The following is a 20,341-nucleotide window of genomic DNA, read 5'->3' as shown; positions in this document are numbered from 1 at the left end:
TCCCACCTGTTGTCTTGTTCATCCGGAACATGAGTCACACTCATTTGGTGGAGAGGATCGAATTCCACTACTTTTGGTTATGGAGTGTGGCATAAATTTAGGACTCCATACCCCAGAATAATACATTGACATTAACTGAAGGCTTGCACAAAAATCAAGGATAGCTTTTGGCTTTTATACAGTAACTACACTTCTGGCTAGTATCATTTAAGTTATTTATTGTCACATTCAATACCACACAGTGGGAAAGTATGCTGGCCCTCCTTTAGGCCACCACCATTTTTGCTCTGCTCCTTTTCCTCACCTACTGCTCCTTTCTCCATTTCTCTCCTTTTCCTTCTCTTAGTGTTTCTGTTCTACGCTGCATTTCCTTCCCTAAGCAATTCCCAGTTCTCAGTCTCCCACACCCTTCCATCCACTAAAATAGTTAGTGTTGACATTTATGTGCCAGCATTTTATTTGACATTCCCATGAGATTAATAGAAGACAAGAGTTCACACCTCTCCAAGCCATTGTTTCAGGCTGCCTGCAGAATCAGGAAGGCAGCACTACATTAGTTTACAAGCATTTCATATTTGGAACATCTTCCGACAAAAACAAGGGCTTAAAAACACCTTTTTAAAAATCAAGCTGAGATTCTGCACAAGCTGAGTAAGTCATGATAGTCACAAAAATACATCAGGGGGGATATCCAGCTGACAAACAGCATACTTCAGATTAAGTTAATCAAGACAGGGACTACCTTCATATGTGCCTAGCGCACTGGGGTCCCAATCTTGGTTAGGGCTTCTAGGTGCTACTCTAATACAAATATTCCCTTACAAGAATGATACAAATTCTATTAAGACCAAGAAGTAACAAAGACCATTTTTACACAGCATAATTAGAAGTCTTTTAGACAAGACAGGCAAAATGAACAAAAGTCTAGTCTAAAAAACCCCTTATTAATCATGCTATTATTCTAAACATTCATATGAAGTGACATGAGCGATCTCTAACTTAATCATTTTACAAGTATTTACATAAACCTACTGTCTCATATCAATATGAAATATAATTATATATACAGTTTATTCCTAATACTTATTGTATAAAGTCAGCTGAAATTATCAGAGAAATTAAACATTTAAGCTAGTTGCATATTTCACACTGCTCCTCAAAAGACTGGTTTTCTGGCAGTAGTGCTTCTTTTATTGTTTGTATTCTGGTCCAGTCTAGGAGCCCCAGTCACGAACTAGGACCCCATTGTACTAGGCACTGTACAAACAGATAAAATGATTCCTGCCTCAAAGAACTTAAGCATCACATTTGGAAAAAAAACATTTTATCCTCTCTTTCCTCACCTTTATTGAGCTCTCACTATAGTCCACATTCTTTCCAAACACTATTACATGAGATTACTATAACGGTAGTGCTACTAGTTCCATGGGAAAGTTTACCAGGCTATCCCAGCATACTAGTGATGGAGGATGAGGGTTCAATAAAACAGGATTGCTGGACAAGGGCATAAGCCCACACTGAAGAAAACCTTGATTTTGTAGTAAGGGAATTGAAGTGGATGCCTTCTGTAGCTAACTCAGGCTCTTTAAATTCCCATTGCTATAATATGACTATGAAGCCTAGTGGATAATCGTAGAAACACAGGGCTGGAAGAGACCTCGAGAGGTCACTTAGTCCACCCCACCTCCCCTGGGTTTTTGTTTGTCTAACCTCTTCTTAAAAATCTCTAATGACAGGGACTACACAACATCCCTTGGTAACCTATTCCAGTACTTAACTATCTTTATAGTCAGAATTTTTTCCCTAATATTTAACCTAAATATTCCTCCCTGCAAATTAAGCATCATCCTCTTCATAACAATCTTTTACATATTTGAAGACTATTCCCAAGTCTTCCCCCATCCTCCAGTCTTCTTTTCTCAAGACTAAAATCTGCACATTCTTGTTTTTAAAAAAAGGTTTCCTCACAGATTGTTTTCTAAACTTATCATTTGTATTACTCTCCTCTGGACTCTCTCCAATTTGCCCACATCTCTCTCTAAGTTTGGTAGCCACAATTCAAGCTGAGACCTCACAAATGCTGAGTAGAACTGAGCAATTACCTCCCAGGTCTCCCATACAATGTTCTTGTTAAATACATACCAGAATGACATTTGCCTTTTGTGCAACAGAATCACCACTGTTGACTGATGTTCTATTTGTGATCCACTACAATGCTCAGATTCTTTTTTTTGCAGTACTGCCTAGCCAGTTATTCCTGATTTTGTATTTGGGTATCTGATTTTTTTCTTCCTTAGTGTAGTGCTTTGCATTTGTATCTACTGAATTTCATCTTGTTTATTTCAGACCAATTCTCCAATTTGTCAAGGTCATTTTGAATTCCAATGCACTTGCAACCCCTCCCAGCTTGGTGTCATCTGAAAATTTCATAAGTATACTTTCGACTCCATTATCCAAAATTATCAAAAATATTGACTAGTACCAGACCAAGGGCAGATCTTGGCAAGACTATTAGATATGTTCTCCCAGAGTGACAGTAAACCATTGATAACTACAGAGTACTTTTTTTTTTAAGCCAGTTGTACACTCACCTTTAGTAATTTCATCTATACCCCATTTCCCTAATTGCTTATAAGAATGTAATGTGGGACTGTGTCAAAAGCCTTACTAAAAATCAAAATATATCATTTCTACTGCTTCCCGCTATACATTAGGCCAGTAAACCTGTCAAAGAAGGAAATTAGGTTGGTTTGGTATGCTTTATTCTTGACAAATACTACTATTACCGTATTATCTTCTGATTAACAATTTATTCATATGTCTTTCTGAGTATCAAAGTTAAGCTGACTGGTCTATAATTCCCCAGGTCCCCTCTGTTCCACCTTGTAAAGATAGCTACCATGTTTGCCCATCTCCAGTCCTTTGAGACTCTCACCAGTCCTCCATGAGTTTTCAAAGAAAATCACTAATGGTTCTGAGTTTGTTTGAGCTAGTTCCTTAAGTACCCTAGAGTGAAATTCATCAGGCTCTGCAAACTAACACATCTAACTTATTTAAATATTCTTTAACCTGTTCTTTCCCTACTCTAGCTTGTGTTCCTTTCCTCCTTATTAATACTGTGTTAAGCATCTGGGTCACGATGGACCTTTTTGGGAAGACAAACACAACAGGCATTAAACCCCTCAGTCTTCTTGGTGTTATCTGTCATTACTTCTCCTTTTCTAACGAGTGGATAATGCACTTTAAAAAGCATTGAAATTAAATCCTGTTAAATTCAGGAAACTGATAAGAATTAACCTAAAATAGTATGACTGTGAAATTTGAAAAATAATATGTGAAATAGGATCTAACATATTTCATGTGTAAAAAGAAATTAAATTAGAAAAGAACTGTTAAGCTATATAAAAAGATATGATACCTAACAAAATGTTAAGAGATTTGTTGATTAAGCAGTCAATTTGAAATTTAGGGCTAATTTGCTAACAACCATTTAAACAAGCCATATTTATGTGGCTGAACTGTTTTTCTAAGCAGGAAATGAACAGTAATACAAGTGTCCTTACTGGAAGTTGCTTGGAGTTCCAATATCTGCCTTTGTCAATTTCTTCTTTTTCACTTTTCCTTTTTTCTTGATCTCTTTGGTATATGAAATATTGTTGACTTGTGAATTATAAAATCTGTTAGTTGTAATTTCTGGATTTTTGATATCAACAGTTGCCATTGGTAGACTTGGACCTATGAAGAGAGGACACGGATTTCACTACTATACTTAACCAAAGTGGATCACACATTTAACCTACCAACTGGATCATTCTGTATTGCTGACATATAGATATTGCACCCATTTGCTCCCCAAACGTGGTACTTTGCTTGAGTTCTGAGTGTAAGTAGATTACGAATCAGTAGAGAGGCTCAAGATAAATTATTCATTATACAGGACTGAACTTTAATCTGATTTGGGGGTACTGCCACAACAATTTCACAAACAGGACATTTGTTTTGTGTCATTTTTGTATAGAAGAAATCAAACAAATCAAGAGTAAGAAAACGCGTTCATTCCATGATTTTCACTGAAGCATAACAGTAAGATTTGCTTGCACATAGATCTGTTTCAAATAGGGAACACTAAACCCTATATAGTCAGTAGCAGTGTACTACCACTATCACCATATCATGGCAAACAACTGATCTCTAGAGACAAGAAACCTCAGACTACCAGAGTGTTAGCCCGTGATTGAAATTTTTGTGATGGACGCTTGTGATGTTCACTAAACCCTAGACAATCTATTTTTAAAAAGGATAGTAGATAGCCAGATAGCTACTCTGTTTCCGATTGAGAACAGCCAAAAATTAAACAACTCTCCCAAAGCCAATTCCAACGTAGTTTACTCATATAAGTGGCCCTATTGACGAGTAAGGTGAGTAGGGATTTGGTCCTCCGACTCATCCAATCAATATTTCCACTATAATAAAGAGGATACTAAGGTAGAGGAGAGTCATGACATGTGGGGGAAGGGATAGCTCAGTGGTTTGAGCATTGGCCTGCTAAATCCAGGGTTTGCAAATTCAATCGTTGAGGTGGCCATTTAGGGATGTAGGGCAAAAAATCTGTCTGGGGATTAGTCCTGCTTTGAACAGGGGGTTGGACTAGATGACCTCCTGAGGTTCCTTCCAACCCTCATATTCTATGAAATTCTCAGATGGTGTAAGCTGTTATCTCTTTATTGAAGTCAATGGCGCTATGAGAATTTACCAGCTGAGGATATACCTGTACATCTATACAAACCAATGCTGATAGTGAGTCATTCTTTTGTACTATGTCAATCAAGAGGAGGATATTAATGTAGTGGTTCAACTGATGATGCATCAGTGCAAGTTAAAGGGGCTTTATAAAGACAGATCTATTTCTCCATGGCCATAGGTTTTTAGGAAATAACTAGAGTTCTACAGAAGCACTCTTCTTAGTAAAGTGGTCACACCTCATGTGCCACAAATTATTTTTGAGTTGCCCAATTAAGCTCTTAGAGCTATTCAGAATTACTTACTCCTTGTAATATACACTTGTAGCACAACTGACCAAACAAACAGATGCAGAAAAAACAGATTCAGATGAAGCAGCAGCCTTAAAAAGCAGGGTTTGGTGAATAATCTGGTTACTGGAAGGAGACATATGAGACAGTTTTATGCTTACTTCCATGGGTAGTCCCATTGATTCCGAAACATTTACTCTCTCAGTTCAGCAATCCACATGAAAATTTTTGGGAAAGGACATTAAAACTCATGCTTCAAGGCCCAAGCTAATCTACAACTATTAGATACCAGAACAAGACTTAATATGACAGATTATCCCACGTATACCTCCTACAGTGTTTTTACACCTTCCTCTGAATTCTGTTGGCCATTATCGGAGACAGGACACTGGACTAGATGAGCCTCAAGGTCCGATTAAGTAAGGCAATTCCTCGATTCCAGTACAAGTGTTCACAGGATTGGGCTTTAATGTTGTAAGTAAATGGCAGCCACAAAGATCATTCTAGCCAGTCCCTGCTCAAGCTCAGGAAGGTACGGCAGTGGTGGATCAAATGACTGTCAACTGAATATAACCTAATGTATCAGATATCCTTAAAAATCCTTTATAGTGTTAGAAATGCTTCAATTTTTAAATTTTGTTTGAACCATGGGCAATTTGAACACATCATATGATAAAAACTGAATAACGAAGGTACGGAAACGAAGGTAAATCTGCAGCTTGTTTTTCTAGAATACCTCTCACTGTAGGAAAAAAGTCATCTTCCAAATACACCTGTCTGCGTTTCTAGAAGTCTATTATTTCTCTCCACCTTCAATTAATTATAGGTGGAGCTGATAGCAAAGCTGAAAGTTAAGGCTGCTCAACACTTTGCATTATAAGACCCTATTTTCATTTGCTTATAACTTTAGAAAACTTTAATCTTTTGGGCTGAAACCACATATGCTTCAGGCAGACCTGGGTTTGGAAAGTATTGGCTAAAACAGTTCAGCCATTTCAGAAAACAAAATTTGGGAAAAACATTGGTCTTACCCAGGTTAAATTCCTACAACTTTTCATTGACACACTAACATCTCTATGCTTTGGAGCAGGAGTTTGAAGTTTGGCAGCGGGTTGTCATAGTACCAGGGATGTGCATTTTACAGTCCCCATGAAAGTCTGCCCAAGTTTATCCAAGCTATAAGCCACTGAAAAGTCGGTTTGCACATGTTCAGTATAGAGGTTTGTTAGAGGCTGGCAGCCAAAATCCATCCCTCACTGCTCCTAGTGCTGACCAGTCGGCGCATGCGCCATCTCCAGAGTGGCTGAGCATATTCCATCCTGAAGCTGCAGGGCTGACCAGGACTTTTTCAACAACTGGACCTCACCGCAACTGAGGGCTGTTGTGGTACTGGCACCAGAAATGAGAGCAAGACTTTCTTTTGTTCAATGCCCCTCCTGTTGGCTCCCAGACTGCATAGAGAAAGAAGCAGCCTCATCAGAATGCAGATGGATGAGGGAAGAGGTTGGGGGAACAGAAAGAAGACTGGACAAGCTGGCAGGGAGGAGGTAGAAGGGACCAGGCCGGAGGAAGAAAAGAGACACAAACAGAACAGTGTGTAGTCACTACAGGATATTCCTCTCCAGAATTTAGAACTGAACCTAGGATCACTAGTCTCAATATTCTTTGGCTGTCTAGCAAATACAATCACACAAGGTGACTGATTAAAGTTGCACAAGAAACCTTAATTCTGGCATTTCTTAAGTTTTGGGTACTTGACTTTGCAACTTTAGCATATGTTCTTCTAAGAGTTGTTTTGGATGTAATATTAAATATAAATTGAACATCTGACTTTGATAATACTGAGTGCTCTATTTTTTCAGCTTAACTAGAACTTCTTTTCTGAAGGCAACTGACTACATTCAAATACAGATATTCCTGATACTAATGAATTCAGGAATTATCTTACATTTTCCTTAAGATAAGAAGGTTATTCAAATGTATTTTTGGTAGTATTAGCTAATAGGTCCCCTTTTTTAGTTGCCTGTTTTTTTAGTGGACTTTCCTTAGCAGGGAAAGATTTTTCTCTGAACAGCCTTGAATATGTTAAATATTGTTTGACTCCTGAAATCTGTCCTTTGAAAGAAAGCTTGTGTATTATTGTTTCAGAGACTTACTAAATATAAATGAAAAAAAGATAAGATTCAAACTAATTGTATACTCAGTACTTGGATACTGGGGCAGTGAGGACATACTGCTATAGCTGACAGGATTTTGTAGATCACATTTAAAACCAGTATTTTAAAAGAAGCTCACTGACTCACAGCCAAATCTTAAGCCAAAATGAAATTACATTTATATTTACATGATGCATTAACAATTACAAGCTTCCTTATATAGATGAATTTCAAAATGAAGTCACTACATAAATCTTATTTAACTATTGATTTTACTCTTAGTTTTCATGATTATGGGTATGCATTTGCATGATAGCAGTAGTTTTAATATATTACTCTTAAGAATTATTCCAAAAATCAAATGGAACTTGTAACATTGTCTTGGGGGAGCAGGGGGAAATGTATTGCATTTTCTTTTGAGATCAAAACATTTCATCTCACCTTTTCTGACAGAAAGATTAAATCTTCAAATATTCAGTATATTGAATATATTCTGCCCACACACTGTATGTAAAATGCTATAACTATAAATGGCTGTCCATTCAAAGAGTTAGATAATTTCATAATTAATCTTTATTCAGCTGTAATATTTGAAATGTTAGTCAGGTTCCCTGATATTAACAATACCCATTCCAAAATTCACTGAATAATTTTTAGCCATATGAGAATGCTTACCACCAGGTTTAGACCTTAGTTGTCCATGAGGAATACAGGAACCTCTGAATGAACTATCATTTTCTTCTAGTACTGCCATATTTATATCCAACAAAATTTTCCCCATCATAACACATGCACCTTCCCCATCAGCTGTAGACAGCTCAACAAATGAAGATGAGAGAGGCAAATAGAGCTCATCATTTGGAAGTACTTGACAATATAGTGGCCCTAAGCATCCACTGATGTTAATATCTGTGATATCTTCAGAAGAGACTCCAGAAAAAGTAGTACAAAACATTTCAGTATTTTGTATTTTATAGAATTCTCTGTATTTTAAAGCTTTGCATGTCATCTGTCCCAGAGTGCAGACAACTCTAGAATAAATTTAATTGGTTGTAGTAATGTATTAGAGCTGAAATAAAAATTGTACCACGTGGTTCTTAGAATCTCTCAAAACCTAATTCTCTGACAAATCCCTTTCTTTTCTGATCCAGAATTTTACCATGATGTCAGTATAACCACGGCAACTCCTTCAATTTGCATAAAGAGACTTTGCTATTACCAATGAGAGTAAAACAAATCCCAGGAAATTACTGGCTAATGCATTTTACATAACCATTAATGCTACTTTGGTTTTAATCCCGCAATTCTGTTTGAAATCTTAAATCCTTAATATCAAAAAGGTCATCCAAAACCGAGGATTTTTTTTATTGGAAGTATAGCTCTACAATCAGCCTTCTCTACATGTGCAGAAAGCTTCAGAGAAACATTTTGGGTGAGATCCTGGCCCCAGTAAAATCAATGACCACTAACTTTAACGGGGCCAGGATTTCATACTATGTGTGTGTGTTTATATATATAAAAAAATGGTTATATTCCAGTTCACAAAATCTTTTATAAAAATATAGTTATGCATTGAAAAGAAACAAAGTAAAATAATTTTTTTCCTAGAAAAAGGAAATGTATTTTTGCTTTTTACTAGACCCTTCTAGGAGCTGGAGGAAGTTATAGGAAAGAATAGTTACTTAACCTACAGTAACTGTGGTTCTTAGAGGTGAGTTGTCCATAGGTGTTCCGTTCTGGTGCACCCGTTGCACATCTCAAGTTGAGAATATTTTGACCAGCAGTATTTGTTGTGGCCATCCCTGAACCTTGAGACCCTAGTACCTCCTCCTCCTGAGAACAAAGTGTAGAGAGGGCCAACTAGCCTTCAGGCCCTTCACCAATACAGAATCCAGGTATTATCAGACTCTGTAGTAGCAGGAAGGAGGGCAGGTTGTGGAATATATATGAACAACATATCAAAGATCCACACTTACTGTAGGGTAAATCACGGTTTTCTTCTTTCAGTGCTTTTCCATGTGTATTCCACTTTGGTGACTTACAACAGTGAAATGACGTAAATAAGGAGGGTGCTTGGTGTCTACCTGAATAGTGACTCTAGAATAGCTTTGCCAAAATGGACATCTGACCTAGATGCCTAAAAAAATGCATGTAATGATCCCCATGCAGTTGCCCTACAAATATCAGAAGTGGGTACATTTCTCAAAGAAGCTGCAGAGGATGCCCGAGCATTCTCAGAATAGGTGAAGATCTGTGTGTAAAGGAAGGTCTAATTTAGCTAGCTTATAACATGCCCCAATACAATTAGCGACCCACTTAAAGCGTCTAGTTGGATATTGCTTGACATCCTATGGATAAAGGTCAAACAGCCTTGGGGAGACCCCAAATAATTTAGTTCCATTAAGGCAAAAGGAGAGGGCCGCAAATATATCCAAGGTGTAAAGTCTATCCTTCCCTTATTCCCATGCCAACCAAAGGAAGACTGAAGATAAATGGATCATCTGATTCAGACGGAAGACAGAACATCTTTGGTAAAAATTTAGGATAGGCCTAAGGAGAACTTTGTTTTTGATGGAAGACAGTGTATGACGGCCCACTCATGAGTGGCTGCACTTCCTTACTCTGCAGACTGATGTAATTGCCACTAGGAATACCATCTTCCCGGAGAGAGGAAAGTGCACTGAGATCCCAGGAAGGAAGAGGAGCTTAGAGGAAATGAGTAGACTAGGCCCCTCAGGAACTTACCTACCTTTGTGAGTGAGAATACAGTATGCCTTTTTGTAACTGGGTGATCAAACACCTATAGTGTACTGAAGACCACTGCATCAGCCAGAGTGACCACGGTTGATGGTGTCACATTATGTAGTGAAGTTCACAGATCTGTTTCAATCCTGCAAATTCACAAATCTCTAGGGTGGTCCTGCAGGTGGCAACAGCTGGGGTCAGGACATACCCCCTTTTGTATGCTGATAGAGAGTTTGAGACTAGTGGCTAGGGTGTTTTTGTCCATTCTGGCAAGATGGCTGATGAAGGGTTAAAATCCATGTGCATTTTATATAACAACCTGGTATATGGATTGTGCCAGCTCTTTTCCAGACCCAAAGTCCAGAGTTTGGTCAAGAGACCAGAGGCCTACCAAACAGTGATCAGCTAAGAGAAAGCTGGGGTAAAGAGATAATCTTGTTTTGCTAAAATAAGACTAGTCAGCAAATTGCCAGGTGTTGGAGCGGAGAACTAAATAATTGTGTCTGATTCGAGATGCAAATTGAACAAAGAATCCCTGTTCCTATTGTGTTAGTTTCTCCTGTAGGGAAAAGTTCTTCCCACACATCCAACCTTGAGTTTATGAAAGATGGAACATGTCAGTATAAGATAGGGCCTCCTCCCAACTCCCTTTCCCAGGGACCAATGCCTGCCTTAAAACACAAGGAAGACAATCTTTATTGCCATATACTTTCACTGTTTCTTTGCTTTAACCCCTAGGAATGTACCTGTTGGACAATCAAAGGAGTTGCTTCATTCCTATGGACCCCAAATCAGAATTCAACATGTATATATATTTATACTAATATTTTATCAAAGTATTAATTAAATGTTAACTTGCTAACTTGAGACCATGGGCAGAGACATTATGTAACCTTTTAACCATTGGCGACTGTTATCTTGTCTTGCTGCTAGACCTATCCCGGGGTGTGTGGAACTGCCTACCCCGTCACTTTCCCCCCGCCCATGGAAAAGCCATATATTCTACTGTAATCAATTGATTGACAGTGTCTCTGAGCCTAATAAGCAAGGTAACACTCCATCAGCGCTGTATGTAATAAACTCCTATGCTTGACCTCTACATGGTGTGGATTTATGTTCCTTCATCTGAAGAGCATGCAAAATGACTTCTGAATAGAATGAGCGAGATCATGAAGTTTCACATGAAGTCAAACCACTCTATGCTCAGGATTTTGTGCTCAAAGCGTGTATGGAATGCCTCTAACTGATCCAAGTCTGCCTGTAAGAGGGCCCACGTTTCTGCATAACAATACCGGCAGCACGCAGGTTTGATAGATCCTTGTCTCAGCTCAAACGTATTTATATCCATAAATGAGACATGGACTTCACACAAGAAGCAGCAAGCCCTATTCGTTGAAGAACATCTGGTTTGCTGCAACTATTTGAATTCTACTTGCAGCCTTGGTAGATGAACTAGTTAGTGCTCTCCACAGTACTCAAGCACCCCTCCTCTGAGGGCTCTGGTGGCCCAACTCCAAGGTTCTGTACCTTGGTCTTTTGCCATAGAACATTTAATCCCATAGTATGGACAGCATCTACCCTCCAAGGTCTCAGTCTCTTCCACAAGCAAGGCAGTGTCGTCAATGTAATCTTGGTTGGTGAGTGTTTCTTGACCAAACTGATTCTGATGTATGAATCAGCAAGTTCCAATATCCAGTCAGCACCTCAACAGAATAGTGGCGGGGTGAGAATGCATCCATGCCACACACCTGATTTTGTACAGAAAAGTGGTGAAAACTGAGGACCAATGCATACTCTTGCACCGGTACTGGTGTGAAGGTTTTGCACTAGCTTTCCTAGAATATCTGGAATGCCAATTATCAGTATGATTCAAAGTGCTGACCTGCTGATGGAATGAAAAGCCATTTTAATTTTGACAGATGCCAGGAGAAGCAGGTGGTTAAATTCTTGATGCAGCTCAACCAGAAGCTGGAGGGTAAGAACAGCTTCCATCATTGACCATCCAACAGTGAAACCTGATTGCTGTACACAAACAATACCTATTAAGGAGCACCTGCATCCTACCAAGCAGAATGTGAATGAACCCCTTTCCAGGGACCATTAATGCTATTGGCCTGTAGGTGCACCACAATGTGCGAGATGCTTGCCCTTGTTCAGGGACACTGTGATGCCATCTTTCCATTTTGCTGCTACTCTGATGTCCACACTTAACAATAGTTGATGCAGGCCAATGCTCACTGGTTCCAAGGCACCTTTGATCAGCTCGAGTGGAATACCATCAAGTCCCGCTACAAGTCTGTTCTGCAATTTTTGGATGCCCTTTTGTAATTCCAGGGACTAACACTGATCCTCTATCACTTGAGCATCTGAAGCTGTGTGGTTTGCCAGGTCACATAGCTCTGGACAGTCAGCAGCAGCTCTGTGGTTCAACATGCTTTCATAATGTATTTTCCATCTGTCCAGAACTTCGTCCACTGATGAGCAGGGACAGCAATCTGGTTTCATACTAATGATGTTAGAAGGCTTTTACGGCTGCCAGCCAGGGAGCTGATGGTTCTGTAGGCAAGATGTAGATTGTTGTACTTAGGCCATCCTCTGCTTCATCAGCCAGGGGGTTGCTGTAGATCTCATGGTCATGTTTTACAATGGGCCAGAAAATGCCTTTTTGTTCCCATGCTTCTACTTTTGCACTAATATCACACCCTGAGTTCAGTAGTGGAGGAATTTTGCTTCTTCAACAGTAACTTGATTGCTTTATGGCAAATGGGCCTCTGTGACAATGATGATTTTGTAATGGGTGAGTTCTTTGACAAACTGTCCTGTACCCAATGCTGTTCAGTGTTAACGCATTCCATGTGGTGACATAGAACATGCGTCTAGCATCTGGTTTAGACTATCAGGAAGCTGCGGTCATTGGGGTATTTCATTGTTCTGGGAAACTGGAATTAGCGGTAGCATTAGTGATGGCTGAATCGACTCATCAGATCTGCCTACCAAAGTTTCCTGGGCCAAGTTGCTGCTTCCGGGATTTATTACCACGAGAGGTTTCTTAAGCTTTCTCAAGACCCTTCATGTTAGAGCAATTGGTGGGTAGGCATACATTACCCTCAAGTCTCCTGGGATAAGGAAAGCAACTGATTGTGATCCAGGGCTCAGACCTTCCCTGGAACAGAAATTGACACTTGCTTCTGAGGCAAACAAGTCCACTACTAGGAGATCTCACTGGTGGAAGTGTTCTGTAGGTTGGAATCCTCGACTGAACATTTGCGATCTCATGAGAACTATCTGCTTAGTGATCTGCTAGGGTGTCTAATTCTGGCACCCTAGCAGATGAGGTGATGTGATGGCCTAATGCACCAATTCCTGACAGAGAGGGAGGTCAATCAAGCCCTTGCTTGTTCATGTAGAACACTGCTGCAGTATTATCTGTCATAGCTCGGCCCTGGATCATAGGCAGGAAAGCTACACAGGCTAATCAAAAAGCTCTAGAACATTTATATGTAGCAAAGGGTTAAGTCTCCTTGAGTGTCCAAAGGTCTTTTTGATTTGGTCTCTGTGAGCTCTCCACAAAATGCAAGGACAGCTGTGAAATTAATGAGGGGCTTAAACCAAAAAATTTTGCAGAAAACTTTTTTGGAATGAAATTAATATTGTCTGATTTTTCTGCTACCAGCTACTTTAAAGAATTCTGATAGCAAAACCTTTCAATAAGTGTTACAGTTTAAAATCTTTTCTTCTTTTAAAAAGAAGAATGAGGGACAGTTCCGCTTCCCTGTTGATGTTGATGTTTACATGTCTTCAGCAGGGAAGACTGAGCAGGCCTAAGACATCAAATATGCTCGGCCCATTCCTTCTCAAGCTCTTCCCCAGACCTGGGGGCCTCCTATGTGGCAGCCTCTTCAGCAGCAGCATTGGCATGAGACCAACCAGGTTCCAAACTCCTCCCCAGGACTTGTTCCACTGCTTCCCTCCTGCACGACATTCTTGGAAAATCATTTCCCATGAATCACTGCTTTCCAGCTTCAATCCCATTCAGCTCCCAGTGTGCTCGATATCGGGGGGGGGGGGAGGAGGTGGAGGGTAATCCCCTCCCCCACCTCCACCTGTGCACATACTTGTGCCTCCTCCTACCATCTGACAGAAAGATCCACCCCTTATGTAACTGCTTGTTTCCTCAAATCCCCTGGAGAGGCTGACGGCTACCCCACTTCTGTCTTCAAGTCTTTCTGGTGGAAATAGCATGCCTCCCTTCTCCCTGCAGTCTAATGCCTGACTGCCTTCTCCATATCTATGGAGGATTCCATCCCCACACACCACCCACTGCCTCCCTTCTCTCCCAGTCCATGGTAGCAGTAGAAGTGAAAAAGAAAAGCATCTGTCCTGACCTGACTGTTCAAGGTTTCTCCCCAGACCCTATGGAGCAGTCTAGGGTTGTTATGCATACCCCATTTAGTGCTAGATGCTCCCCAAATCCTTGAAAAATATTTGGGAGTGAAGGGGCAAGTCATCCAGCCCCCATTTCTCCTCACTGCCATCTAGGGTGACCAGGGGTCCCGATTTTTGGGTCGCTCTCTTATATAAGCTCCTATTACCCCACCCCCGTCCCGATTTTTCACATTTGCTGTCTGGTCACCCTACTGCCATCGCTGTGTGAAACTGAAGAGGGACTTCTGAATATACACAGGCTCCCATTACTCCTCAACCCTGGACAGAGGCCTGAGAAGCGAAAAAAGGGACTTTTTCTGGCTGCCCATTACTTCCTGGCTCCATGCAGAGATTCTGGGATAAGGAGACACTCTTCTAGTCTTAAACTCAAACAGCAACTCTAGTGCCTTGAGAAAATTGTGCATGTGCGCTCTCCCACTCAGAGCAGGGCCAAGAGTGATGTCTCATAAGTACTGAGCATGAAGACAAGGTAGTGCAAACGACCAGCATGACAGAGAAATCAACTGTACACAATGTGCTGTCAAGTGCATAAAATAACTGACCTGAGAAAAGTAGATTTTTTGCTGGGTTTGCAGTTATGGTAATCTTAGATGCTACAAATAGGTTCAAAGAGTTTTCTGGAAGGTCAGGCTGAGCACATGCCCTCAAGTTTCTAATAGCACTTTGAGCTGAGAAGACAGTCAACTTTACAAAGTAAACTATAGCAGTTTTGTCTTCCTAAATTAATGGGTAGTTTTACAAGCAGCTGCACAAAACTGACAAGAATTGGATCAATTTCATTGTTGCAGTTCAGAACCTTGTGGATACTTGTGAAAGATGAAAATGTCAATTTTACGCAGTTAAAAAATATATCACTGCCTATTAAGACTTAAGCACTCCTGTTTAAGATAAAAGGCCCACCCTCTGATTTTATTTTTGTTTGCAACTTGATTGCTGCGATTTGGAATCAGTTTGTATATGAATCTATGGTTTGCCTTACTTGTAGACAATTCCAAACCTCAGTTCTGATCTCATTCAATAGCTGCCCCTCATCTTCACTGGTAGTGATCATGAACTACTGTACAGGTAAGTAATCATGTAAACATTAAAATTCTGATTTCCTGGAATTGATCCTTTCAGGACTGTTTAATACAACCATTAGGTTACGTTAATACAACCATTAGGTTACGTTAAAGAGAGCCAAAAGTCAGTGATTATGTCTAAACATGAAGGAGTTAAGAAAAAGAATTGAAGTAACCCTATGCAAAAGCTTACCATTTGGTGGGTCCCGTCTTTTTTCTGTTAAAAAGACAAAACAAAAAAGTATTTATTCAAAAGGTAAAACTGAATTCTTCAACACTACACACATCTCCATAATTTGTAGTTTTACAAACTACACAGACTTCCTACATCTAAATTTTATTCTTCTAGTAATATACAAATTATCCATAATTGCCGTTTTGTTTTATTTTAGCAGTTCTATCGTCCAAGAACAGAGGAAAGAATACCAGATTTATGTCATTTATAAACTGACTTAAAACTGAAACACAAAGTTTAGCACAACAGATCAGTGAAATCATTTATATATCAAAAGAGCCCCCGATCCTATAAGAGTTTACAATTGGGACTTCTCATGCTTACAGCTAAGCATATGCTTAGTCTTTGGAGAGTCAGGGCTTTAGATTATATGCCACAGAGAGCCTAATCATCAAGCAAAATTAGAAGTTACAAAACTATAAAACCCACATTAGGAAAGAATTAGCTGTTTGAACAGTTTACATTAAGTAAGACTGTGTGGAACTAGCTATCTTTTTTCCCCAATTGAAAATTTGATTCAGGCCAATTTGAGGCCTTAACATTTTGTACGGTGAAGTATTCACATAATGTTAGTTTTCAAACAAAAAATTAAAAAACGTGTTTGATGCAAAGATTGTTAAAGCACAACTTCTAAAGAGAATGCACTCTACTCAGTAGAGTCCTCTCTTAACAGACTTCATGCAACTTTAGTCATTTATGTGAAACTACTCACAATCTGAAGCGCTTATATAGTGCTTTTATCAATAGATCTCAGAACTTTATAAAAGAGGCATCACCCCAATTTTACAGATGGGGAAACTGAGGCACAGAGGTGCAGCAACTTGCCCAACGTCACCCAGCAAGCCAGTAGCTCGGCTGGGGTTAGAATGCAGGTCTCCCAAAGTCACAGTCCAGTGTTCTATCCACTAAGAAACACTGTCCCCCACTGAAGCAAAAAATATTACATTTTGAAATATTAGAATTTAATTGCAAGTATTTCATATAGGTCTAAAGCTGAACAAGCCAAATAGGGCCAACTTGGCCACCAACCTACAGCTTTAACTAGCAACCAGAGGGGTCAGCTGTGATGTTGAACTCTACCATTTAAAATGGCTTTCCCTCCAACAATATTATTCTCTTCTTCACCCATATGCACTCTTCTGTTTGTAAATGCTTATGTGTGAGACATTTGGGATCAGTTCATTTGTTTTTTGGAATTAAAGTGGGAAGGTTTATTTTAGATTTACTTTATTGCACAAATGGATGTGTGTTTTTATTCATCTAGATTAGCTTCCTGATTATCCCTCCCAATGCAGCAGGCAGCTAAATTTTAAGTTTCTGGCTTAAAATTAGTCATCTAAATGAAAGCAGCCTTGATGTTAAAGGCACTGAGCACCCACACTACAAAGGAAGTCAACTGAAGCGGCATGTACTCAGCATTTTTGATTAAGTATGGAGTTAAGATGACTAACTTCTTCAAAGCAGGATGTCTAATTAAAACTTTCAGAGCTACCTATTTTCAAGTAAGACAACAAACTGATCATAAAAGCTCTGGTGAGTAGCAACTGGATTGCGGGGGAAGTGGCAGCTTTCCTCCCGCAGTTAGATGTTCAAAGAAAAGCTCCCAGCTGTTACTCTAGAAATGGACGGGCGGCTTTTAAGATGACTCTAGAGATCTAAATTGGGAGACGATGTAAGACTTCTAGTTCTGTTCCTTCAGAAATTAAGGTGAGGGCAGGTAAGGATATCTTTTCAGGAGAGGTAAAGGGAGATGGGGCTGACAAGAAGCAAAGGACACGGCTGCAGGTCTACAAGAAGGTTAAATTATCTTCCCAGCCAAAACCTGTAGCATTTTAGAACGAAAATCTCTCCCTAACACTCCACAAACCAATACTGCTTGGGTGTGGAGGTAGAAAATACAGTAAAGACTCTTTGCTCCTATTTCCTTTTGTTTTATCCATTTAGCTACATGGGCTTAAGACTTTTGTTTTGTGGGAGTTCTCAACTGTGCTTAAATAGGAGTCAGTCACAGCCATGCACCACCAAAAACCTCCAATCACCCAATCAGAACATGTTTGGTAATTGGTGTTCTTTCCCTCCAACCTACCTCTCTTGTTTTATTCTTTCCTTCCTTCACCCAGATTCTCTTTCTATCCATCCATCCATTCCTTCAACTCAATTTCTTTCTCCTCTTGTTTACTACCCAGTCAATCTATCCTCTTTTGTTTGTTTGTTTACCTGCACTCAGACCTACCAGACCTTAGCTACACTCTCCCCTCCACAATGTTCTTTCCCTTTTAAGGAACATCAGGGGCCTCCCCTCTTCTTCCTGTCTTCCAAATCTCTATTTAGCCTTGCCAGATGAGTTCCTGCGCACCTCTGGGTGGCTGTTGCTGCTGGTCCTGGGCACCTCTGTTAAAGATCAGTGTCCTTATCACATCCCAGCACTTCTAGTAGGAAGAGGCTGGCAGAAAACGAGGAAGAGCAGGAAGCTGCAAGTAGGCATTCTACGTGCAAGCCTCAGCTCCAAGACCTAGTTCACAAGAGCATAGAATTGTTCTGCACAGTCTCTTCCAATGATGAAAAGCCTGAAGGGACAACTGGAAACTTTCCTAGTAGTCCTGTGGGCTAGTCAGAGCCTGCCAGGAGTATTTTTGCAGTGTGACCACTTGCCAATATGTCAGGTGGCACCTGTTCCAGGTGAAGTTTATTCTGAGAGATATTTTAGAGTGATAGGATTCTTGTAAAAAGCAGAAAAAGATTAACATTCCAATGTTTGGCATTATCAAAGTAATTCCTGGGAAGTCTAGAGTATCACCCGTTACCAAGACTGCTCAATTTTTATGACTATTCTAATACCATGTGCATAGACAGCACTAAGAGCATTAGAATATTTTATTTCTACATCTGATGAATCAAGGTGGAGACTCATCAGAAGCATACGTAAGCATATCAATTTACTAATCAAGCTATACTTGTATAGTCTTTAGATAAGTGAAAAATACAGTAGCTATTAATTCAAACACCCAGAATTAGATAAAATCCTGTCTGAGGTATATAAATTCAGAACTCCATCTGGTGGCTTGATCAGAGAACTTCACGAGTTTTGTACATGAAAGGAAAAAAAACCCTAGAAATGAATTAGAAAGGCGAACAGCAATCAACGAAAACGTAAAAAAAGTAGCTGTTGATTATGTAGCCTTTTTAATTAAAACAGAGAAACTTTACAAAAAGGATGAATAAGTCAGTGTTATTATGGTGCATAAAACATGAAATTCAAGCACACAAAGCAGTATAGGTTAATAATGGCGTGCTTATATTGTGTGCTAAAGTAAAAGTGTCTTTACATGAAAGAAATACTATATTAAAAACTAGCATTATTTTTATGAAATCATCTTTTTTCTGTATTTTTGAAGAAAGTTTACCATGGCCAACATCATGCAGAAGTCTGCTCTGCAGCCATATATGAATAAAGGCTTTTAGAGTTTTAAAATGTTGCTTTGCTTGTAGTAGTATCTTTATGAAAGTGAAACCTTGGGCTTGTGAAAGTTGCAAGGCTTATAGCTTTGGAGAACATATTTACCCAATGAATAGTTAAAGCAAGGCACCATTCCTACAAGTTTCCACCACTGTACCCCACTAACATGTTCTAACTCTGGACATTCACAAAGGGACTTAAGTATTGTGATGTCAAGTGTCACAATGCCTAACTTTTAAGTGCCTAGATAATCTCAGGAACAACGCTGCAGTTCGAAGCCTGAATTAGGCACGTAGGCTTCCTATAAAATGAATGAATTGAGACAGGCACCATAGACAGTGATTCACAAAAGCCAGCCTGGTCAGTGAGGAGCCACCTAAGCTAGCAATGGGAGATGCCAATGAAATCGGTGTGTTCTATGTCTCGATCCTCTCTTGGCGATAAGTGCCTATTCTCTACCAGTGATTCACAGCTGGGAACTCTCTCCTGGAGTCAGGAGGCAAAGGCACCCAAGGTGTTTGTTGTGAGAAGGAACTAGGTGCCTGCCTCACTTCACACAAAACAGGAGGTGATGGTGGTGCCCATCTTATCACTGTTAGCTCATTATTTTATTTATAATTAATAATAAAATAGTCAAAGAGTCATTAGGCACATGCACGTGCAAAAGCTATGGAATGACCCTGGAGTTTGGTGGGAGACACAGGGTTCAGACCCCTTGCTCCAGTGACTATTTATCTGAAGTGGAACAACTTGAACAGGAGAGACTGAAGCAGTCCCACATCAGAATATCCCATTGCTCTAATCATTGAGCTCTAATTCTGAGAAATGGGGGATCCCTGTTCAAATAATCACTCTCTCTCAGACAGAGGAGGATTGAACCTGGGTATTGTCTCCCATATCCCGGGTGAGTGTTCTAGCCACAAAAGCTAAAAGTTATAAGGGGCACCCCTACCATCTCCTCCATCAGATTCTGAATGGGATCCAATCTGGTAGGTGACTTCTGAGCACAGCTACCAGAGCAGGCCTGCATGCAAGATTGGCGTCCAACCACTTATCTTCCTCCAGTTTGTGAATCTCTCTGGGGCTGAGATGGGAGAAGGTATCCAGACACCTACAGCGAGGCAGTAGTGCATATACCCAGAGGCAGAAACTTAAATGTTTAGGGAACTTTTACTTTGAAAATTCAGGTGCCAAGTTTAGATGCCTACAGA

General features: G+C 39.9%; 1 protein-coding gene across 1 annotated transcript in view; it reads right to left on the bottom strand.

Annotated features, from left to right (window-relative positions):
• WASL (WASP like actin nucleation promoting factor) overlaps positions 1-20,341 on the bottom strand; it is an 81,536-nt gene that overhangs the window by 13,663 nt on the left and 47,532 nt on the right. The window contains exons 5-6 of the mRNA XM_054022976.1: positions 15,632-15,655; positions 3,564-3,735 (exon numbers count right to left, since the gene is read on the bottom strand). Coding sequence (XP_053878951.1) covers positions 3,564-3,735; positions 15,632-15,655 — 196 coding nt within the window. The remainder of the gene's footprint in view (positions 1-3,563; positions 3,736-15,631; positions 15,656-20,341) is intronic.

Source organism: Malaclemys terrapin, chromosome 1 (genome assembly GCF_027887155.1).
Source record: "Malaclemys terrapin pileata isolate rMalTer1 chromosome 1, rMalTer1.hap1, whole genome shotgun sequence".
Lineage (NCBI taxonomy): Eukaryota > Metazoa > Chordata > Testudines > Emydidae > Malaclemys > Malaclemys terrapin.
This window is presented reverse-complemented; position numbering and strand designations above follow the sequence as displayed.